Here is an 8,870-nt window from a genome sequence, read left to right as displayed (position 1 = left end):
AGGAGAGATAATGAGAAACAGCTGAAGAGATGTGTGAGTGTAGCAAAATAACCAGCAGAGGAGGGGGAAGGAGAGAATGAAAACCGAATCCATGACATGTTCACTGCTGTGTGTGTACGCTTTGGATGGGTTAAATGCAGAGCACAAATTCCGAGAATGGGTCACCATACTTGGCTGTATGACATGTCACTTTCACTTTCATGTTGGACATTAGTGAAAGTGAAGTGACATTCAGCCAAATATGGTGACCCATACTCAGAATTTGTGCTCTGCATTTAACCCATCTGAAATGCACACACACAGAGCAGTGAACACACACACACACTGTGAGCACACACCCGGAGCAGTGGGCAGCCATTTATGCTGCGGCGCCCGGGGAGCAGTTGGGGGTTCGATGCCTTGCTCAAGGGCACCTAAGTCGTGGTATTGAAGGTGGAGAGAGAACTGTACATGCACTCCCCCCACCCACAATTCCTGCCGGCCCGGGACTCAAACTCACAACCTTTCGATTGGGAGTCCGACTCTCTAACCATTAGGCCACGATTTCCCACGACTTCCCATTATAACCTGTTCATCTATTGTGGAGATCTCCCGTGCTGTTCATCTATATCCATCATATGTTGTACCCAAAAGGCCTACATAGATACTCTAAAGTTTCTCAGAGAAAGGAGTAGATGTGGATCTATTTGCAGCTTTATTAAGCATGGAAGAAAATACAAGATAAAAGGTAAAAAGAACATTACGTCCGAAAGAACAGCAAAAACACTACAGATTGACTAGCTTAATGAAACATGGCTACATTTAAAAAAAGAACAGACAATGAACAGAACGAATCAGAGGATGTGTCCGAAATAACACCCTGTAACATTTTAATAGGGCATTTTTCCTTAACTACTGGAGCTGCCAGTTTGCTAGGTTTCAAATAATTGTTAAAAAGCAAGCATAAACTACAGAAAGCGGCAGCCCTTCCAGCACACTCAGTGTCTGAATATACTTCACTCTTCATTCACTCTTTCAACCGTACTCTATCAGATGACTAATGTGGGGAACAGTGTATGAGGACACACACACATCCAGAGTGTGTATGTATATAGAGACCAAGACTAAAAGCAGGTGTGCATAAACAGTAAAAATGGGAATAATTGACAATCAAAAACCAAGGCAATAAGGAACCAGAAATTACACAGGGGAGGAGGATACACCAACAATAAAAACTTAAAACATGCTCTAAACTAAAAGTCAATAGAACACAACATAAACATGACAGATAATGGATAATGGATGAGGGAATTTTGTCCCTGAACAAGTATTCTTTCTCCAAACTCTAGCTGAAAGACATCACGCCACCCTTCCTTGCAAGCCAGATTACTTATCCATGCAAATTGACTCCAGTTAAGTGGTTATTTCGAGACATTTGGACCTCGGTTTTCATTTAGACTGTCCAAGAGTCTTCAACATCAGTAAAAATGACCACAAAGCCCTGAAAGAGAGTTACAAAGTGAAAAACTAATTTAGACTACCACTGAGTTGCTTTCTAACAACTTTTCAATAACAAACACAATTCAAACTCTTAATAGTAATAGTAACTTAATAGTACTCACATTTTTTATAAGCAATTTAGAATTAACCAAGCTAAAGTGCTGCAGTGTGGGTAGACAAAAGCCAGTCTTCAGGTAATCTACAATACAAAGTACAATAATAATGATGATAAACAAAACAATTCCAAGTGGGTCCTCGCATCATCAGTGCTCGGGCCGTAATAACAATAATTCCCAGACTTTCTAAAACCAAGTTTTCAAAGTCTACACTTATAGCCAAAAGTTTTGGCTGTGACATAAATTTTGTGATTTGCAAAGTTTGCTGCTTCAGTATTTGAAGATTGTTTTTCCACGTTTCTATGGTATAGTGAAAAACAATGACAAGAATATCATACGTTTTAAAGGCTTTCATTGACAAAACAAAATATGAGTCAATATTTACAGTGTTGATCCTTGTTCTTTATAACCTCTGCAATTTGCTCTGGCATGCTGAATATCAGTCTCTGGGCCAAATCCCGACTGATGGTGATCAATTCTTGCCTAGTTAGTTAGATCTCAGAGTTGATCATCTGCTTGTAAACCGCCTTCTGAGGACTGACCACAGGTTCTCTATGGCATTGAGATCCGGGGAGTTGCCTGTCCATGGATAAAAAATTTCAGTGATCTTCAAGCCACATCTTTATCACTTTTGCTTTGTGACATGGTGCTCCATAATGCTACAAAAAATGCACTGATCATCACCAAATTGCTCATGGATCGTTGGAAGAAGTCGCTCTTGCAGCATGTTTTGATACCATTCTTTATTCATGGCAGTGCTTTTGGGCAGAATTATGAGAGACCCACTCCCTTGTTTGAAAAGAAAACCCACGCATGGATGTTCTCAGGACGCTTCACTGTTGAAACATCACAGGACTCATGGTAGCGCTCAACTTTTCTTCTCTGAACAATCGATTTTCCAGATGTCCCAAACAGTCGGAAGGGAGCTTCAGCTTCAGAAAATAACTTTGAACCAGTCTTCTGCTGTCCAATCCTTTTACTTCCTGCAGAATTTCAGTCTGTCCTTGATATTTTTCTTGGAGAGAAAAGGCTTCTTTGATGCCCTTCTTGAAACCAGGCCGTAGCAGATGCTCTCACACCAACCTGCTGCCATTCCTGAGCAAGCTTTGTACTGCTGGTGACACGATTCTGTAGCTGCCACCTCAGGAGGAGACGGACCTGACACTTGCTGGACACTCTGGAACTTCATGAAGACTTCTTCACTGAAGTCTGACCGCTCTCCTTGAAGTTCTTGATGATCTGGTAAATGGTCTCTAAACTCTTTGTAGCAATTTCCTTGCAAATGAGGCCAATGTGATGCAAAGTGATGATGGCTGCACGTGTTTCTTCCCTCCTTTTATAGCAATCAGTCTGCTCTTACAGTCTAATTACTATGATAGTGATTAATCTGACTAGTACTCATTCACACTTTCACATGTGCTGCTGATATGATTAATCAATTAATGTTAGCTGGTCATTTTATGTCAGGATACAAAACAGTCAAATTAGTTTTTTCGTGAAAAGTAATTTTTTTGCCAGATGAAGCTTTTAGCAATTATTTAAAATGCATCTGATCATTCTACACAATAATATAGGAACACTGTGAATGAAAACCACAACAGTTTAAGAAGCAGACTTTATAAAGCACAAAATTTATGTCACTGCAAAAACTTTTATCCATGACTGTATAGTTTCCAAACTTTTCTTTGGAAGGAAATTTACACACTTATGGATACTTTAAATAATGAAACAGATTATAATAAATGCAATATCATTCGAAATGTTTACCATTTAGTTTTGGAATTGCAAAACTGTTTACTGCAATCACTAACATTTGCTCGATCATGGCAGTCTGTGTACATTGAAACATAACACAAAGAAAACAAAACGTATATTTATTTTGGTAGATCAACGTTATATGAAATGAATCATCAGTGTCTGGTAATTGATTATTATATTTCCTTGGATCTTACCTTGAAATCACCAATCTCAGATGATCCAACAGTCAGTGTTAAACTTGATTCAGAATTCAGGGAAAAGGAAGATGCAGAGTTTTACAAACATAACATTTACATTATGAGTGGCTAAGTAATCCATCAAGTTGTTAATATATAAGATATTACTATTAATGTCATATAAAGTTTATAATATAATACAGTTGTGCTCATAAGTTTACATACCCCATGCAGAATATGCAAAATGTTCATAATTTTAACAAAATAAGAGGGATCATGAAAATTGCATGTTATTTTTTTATTGAGTACTGACTGTCTTGAATAATTATGGAACCACAGTGTAAGTCCACGTTGGTACATAGTATGTAACTGCTGTAACATTTCTTCAACTACACACATGTAACAACCCTCGTGATGGATTGTGTAAGTACAAATGTGTAACATGACATTGGTAACAACACTTTTTTCACTTCCCTAAGAATTTGTTTAACAGGAATTATATAACTACATTTTGTAACAACAATATAAGAGTAATTGGAACCATTTGATCCAGGGGGTGGAGATGGGTAAGTTTAGGGGTGAGAATGGGATCCAGGGGATGGAGATGGGTAGGTTTAGGAATATGTAAAGTGGGAGTTGGTGCACCATTGTAATACCAGTGTACTTACATGGTAACTCCTCAGTAACTGTCCACTTAATATAAAGTGTAACATTCTGGACACCAACCACAATTAATATGTAAAGCCTAACTTACTGGCCACTGCCGTGTAACATCAGAGTAATTACATGATAAACCTAATATAAAATATAACACTTTCTTTACCAAAACATGCTGTTAGTCCTGTTACACATTTGTATATTCACATATCAGTCAGAGTTACATCTGTGTAGTTACACAAACATTACAGCTGTAGATACTATGCACCAATTTGTACCACTGTGGTTACATACTATGTACACATCTAGTTACTATGTATGTACACAGGCATTAGGGACACAATATAAAGTGGGACCCATTTTTTTTTACATTTTTGGTATTCATAGTGTAATTTACCCCAGTAGCTACACTACACATAAATAAAGTTAAGGAAGTTTGTTCTACAATCCCGATTCCAAAAAAGTTGGGACATTGTACAAATTGTGAGTAAAAAGGAATGGAATAATTTACAAATCTCATAAATGTATGTGTTATTCACAATAGAATATAGATAACATATCAAATGTTGAAAGTGAGACATTTTGAAATGTCATGCCAAATATTGGCTCATTTTGGATTTCATGTGAGCTACACATTAAAAAAAAGTTAAGACAGGTAGCAATTAAGAGGCCAGAAAAGTTAAACGTCCAAGGACCAATTTGCAACTTATTAGGTCAATTGGCAACATGATTGGGTATAAAAAGAGCCTCTCTGAGTGGCAGTGTCTATTAGAAGTCAAGATGGGCAGAGGATCACCAATTCCCCCAACGCTGCGGCGAAAAATAGTGAAGAAATATCAGAAAGGAGTTTCTCTGAGAAAAATTGCAAAGAGTTTGAAGATATCATCATCTACAGTGCATAATATCATCCAAAGATTCAGAGAATCGGGAGCAATCTCTGTGCGTAAGGGATTAAGGCCGGAAAACCATACTGGATGCTCCTAAACTTTGGGCCCTCAGACGGCACTGCATCACACTGAAATAACAACATGGGCTCAGGAATACTTCCAGAAAACATTGTCTTAAACTCTATAGGTCAAAAAAGAAGCCATATCTAAACATGATCCAGAAGCGCAGGTGTTTTCTCTGGGCCAAGGCTCATTTAAAATGGACTGTTGCAAAGTAGAAAACTGTTCTATGGTCAGACGAATCAAAATTTGAAGTTCTTTTTGGAAAACTGGGACGCCATGTCATCCGGACTCAAGAGGACAAGGACAACCCAAGTTGTTATCAGCGCTCAGTTCAGAAGCCTGCATCTCTGATGGTATGGGGTTGCATGAGCGCGTGTGGCATGGGCAGCTTACACATCTGGAAAGGCTCCATCAATGCTGAAAGGTATATCCAAGTTCTAGAACAACATACTGTATGCTCCAATCCAGACGTCGTCTCTTTCAGGGAAGCTTGCTTTTTCCAACATGACAATGCCAGGCCACATACTGCATCAATTACAACATCATGGCTGCGTAGAAGAAGGATCCGGGTACTGAAATGGCCAGCCTGCAGTCCATATCTTCTACCCATGGAAGACATTTGGCGCATCATAAAGAGGAAGATGTGACAAAGAAGACCTAAGACAGTTGAGCAACTAAAAGCCTGTATTAGACAAGAATGGGAAAACATTCCTATTCCTAAACTTGAGCAACTTGTCTCCGCAGTCCCCAGACGTTTGCAGACTGTTAGAAAAAAGAAGAGGAGATGCCACACAGTGGTAAACATGGCCTTGTCCCAACTTTGAGATGTGTTGATGCCATGAAATTTAAAATAAAACTTATTTTTCCCTTAAAATTATACGTTTGCTTAGTTTAAACATTTGATATGTCATCTATGTTGTATTCTGAATAAAATATTTAAATTTGAAACTTCCACATCATTGCATTCTATTTTCATTCACAATTTGTAGTGTCCCAACTTTTTGGGAATCGGGTTTGTATATTAGTCCAAAACACACACACACACACACACACACACACACTCCTGTGTCAAACAGAGTGAATTTGAGCTGTGCTCATTCAGAGAAAAAGAGATATTGTTTTGTCTTGTACCTTTTGGATTGTTCAAAAAATATTTTTAAGCTGCTGTTTTTGCTTCTTTAGTCTTGTTATAACATATCCTAGCATATGTTACAACCTGCCCTAGTAGTGTTGTGTTGTAGATTGTACCAAAGGTACAGCATGCATGTATTTGACATCACTTGAGGTGGCCAATCAGATTTCTATTAGGCCGGTGCCACACCTGGCCACCATTTAGACCCACCCGTGAATAGATCCCAATTGCTTGCGAATTTAATTTAACAAAATCAATATTACTCACTTTTTCATTTTAAAATCTCCAGTCAGGTGTTTATTGTCAATCAAAGCACTTCCACTGAAGCTGCCATCCTGCGGGGAGAGTATGAGAGGAACACTTAAGCTATTAAATTTTAAGCTGAATTGCTGATATCTTTTACACAAATCACATTTTGACCAATTCAGTGAATATATAATCTTATAACAGTTTTCAGCATCTATTTACAGTTGGTTGCAGGTGTTGCCAACTAGCATTTGTACAGATTTCTTTTTATTTTATTTATTTTTTACAAATATTAGCAGCTGCAGTACTAACTGTTACTTTTTGTTTGTTTGTTTTTGTTTGACATTATTTTATCCAAAGACAAAACTCACCACATCCAGTCTGAAAAGAGGCACCAGCATGCCATCAGGTTTAACAACTGAGAACTTGGCTGCAGCAGATACGTGAATGTCTATCATCCCTGAACTGAAGGAGAATAGTGGCGTCTTACTGGCGTATAAAAGCACCTGCATCTCCATGTTGGGATATAATGTGCGCAGCTGAACAAACAATTTTTAAAGAAATCAAATTATTCATCTGGATAACAACTTGTAGAAACTATAGAACATGTAACAGACAGAGATGTACACATAAGCCTTAATTGCTGTTTCATCAACATATGCAACCATGTGGCTGTATTATGTGTAGTTAGTTTTGAGATATTTGTATAATAATGACATATCAATTAATATTACTTCTGATTAGTACATTTTTGTTACTAAAAGTTATTTAAACAGTATATTATATAGTAAGACAGATTGAAGCTTGAGATGTAGATCATTTTAATCATGTATTGTTTGTCAAGTTATTAACATTGTTTTACTTTATAACATTATAGCAGTTTATAACAGTAACTTTGAACTAATATATTCAAAACAAACAAAGAATGTTTCAGGATGCTGGCATCCTTGCGCAGGTCAACAGGTTCAATTTTTACTTTCAATATCACAACCTGTACACACAGCATACTGACCTGTGGAATGAAAGCACCAAACTGGCTGGTGTTCAGATGGAATGGGAAACTCTTCGGTATCTATGATTGACACATAATAAAAGATGGCTGAATGAGTGACTTGATTAGTAAATCTCTTTATCTCAATTTATTTTAAATTAATACCCTTAATTTCTATTATGTTCAGTTTCATATAAGGCGTCACAATCCCTTGAAGGTCCATCAAGGTACACATCTCTACCAACACAGATGCCATCTTGTTTTATGTTTCATTTGATAGAAGTATGTATTTATTTATTGGTAACACTTTAGTATAGACACCAATTCTCACTATTAACTAGTTGCTTATCATGGTTATTATTAACACATTGGCTGTTTATTAGTACTTATAAAGTCATTAATTCTGCATGACCATATTCTACAGTAGGTGGCCAACTAAAACATGGAATACCGCTGCAGGGCCATGGCGTTAACTGCAAGTTGGTCGCCGTTATTTTGCCAAGTAAGACATGTTCCTGGATCAACATCTTTTGATGATCCTGGATCAACATTATTGTCCAAAAATATAGATTTAACCCAATCCCTACCCCTAAACCTAACCCTACCAATAATTTATTCCTAAAATCAGTGGGAAATTATAGCTGATTAACAAGGGTGAAGAAGCACCTAACCCTGATTGTAAGCCTAAAACAGTTATTTCCTGAAAATACATCTCTATTCTGATTGGTTGACAACAAGGATGTTGATCCAGGAACATATTGTACTTGGTGAAATCACACTCACCGAAATGACGCTTGCCCTGCAAGTCTGTCTTGTGTTAAAGTCGTTCACGAAACTACCACTAGGTGGCGCAAAGGGACAGTTTACAAACTAACTGCAATTATATTTTGTTTTGTAAACGGAGATCAAATAACAAAATAAAACAAAACTAACTTTATAATATAACATTATAACATCCTTAAAAATCATTAGAAAATGTATTTATTTAGTTAAGTTCAAAACATTGGTGCAGCCCAATGCACCAAAATAAAATGTAATTTACACAAAGGCTGTTGGTTATTAAACAATGATTATGAACCCATTAAAACCACACAATTTCCTTATGTTGTATTAAGAGGTTTCATTTAGATCTACAGGCTAATGAAAATTTTTCACGAAAAATCCTGACCCTGGCCGTTGGTCCACTGTACAAGCATACATATATATGTGTAGAAGGCCGCACGTTCATGAGACATTATTTGCACCATAACAACAAAATAAAATACCTTGAACAAAATAATTTGTGAGAAATCAAGGATAATAGGCTTAACCTGCGATATGAAAAACTAGTAATCGTACAAAAATTGGGTTATTAACTTTAAGGAT

The 8,870-nt window shown here is 37.1% G+C and overlaps 1 protein-coding gene across 2 annotated transcripts in view; it reads right to left on the bottom strand.

Annotated features, from left to right (window-relative positions):
- Positions 1-681: 681 nt before the first annotated feature.
- Positions 682-8,870, bottom strand: part of bpifcl (BPI fold containing family C, like) — a 59,596-nt gene continuing 51,407 nt past the window's right edge. Inside the window, exons 10-17 of one of the 2 annotated variants that reach the window (XR_009436555.1) lie at positions 7,527-7,586; positions 6,886-7,053; positions 6,536-6,603; positions 3,548-3,590; positions 3,363-3,426; positions 1,602-1,678; positions 1,348-1,480; positions 682-1,311 (exon numbers count right to left, since the gene is read on the bottom strand). Coding sequence is in view for 1 of the 2 variants with exons in the window: in XM_059561373.1 (XP_059417356.1) it covers positions 1,433-1,480; positions 1,602-1,678; positions 3,363-3,426; positions 3,548-3,590; positions 6,536-6,603; positions 6,886-7,053; positions 7,527-7,586 (528 nt within the window). In the remaining variant the exon portion in view is untranslated. Of the gene's footprint in view, positions 1,481-1,601; positions 1,679-3,362; positions 3,427-3,547; positions 3,591-6,535; positions 6,604-6,885; positions 7,054-7,526; positions 7,587-8,870 lie in introns of both variants that reach the window. The other variant, XM_059561373.1, reaches the window with a different exon arrangement.

Source organism: Carassius carassius, chromosome 11 (genome assembly GCF_963082965.1).
Source record: "Carassius carassius chromosome 11, fCarCar2.1, whole genome shotgun sequence".
In the NCBI taxonomy this organism is placed as follows: domain Eukaryota; kingdom Metazoa; phylum Chordata; class Actinopteri; order Cypriniformes; family Cyprinidae; genus Carassius; species Carassius carassius.
The sequence above is the reverse complement of the archived record's forward strand: the minus strand, read 5'-3'. Positions and strand labels throughout refer to the sequence as shown.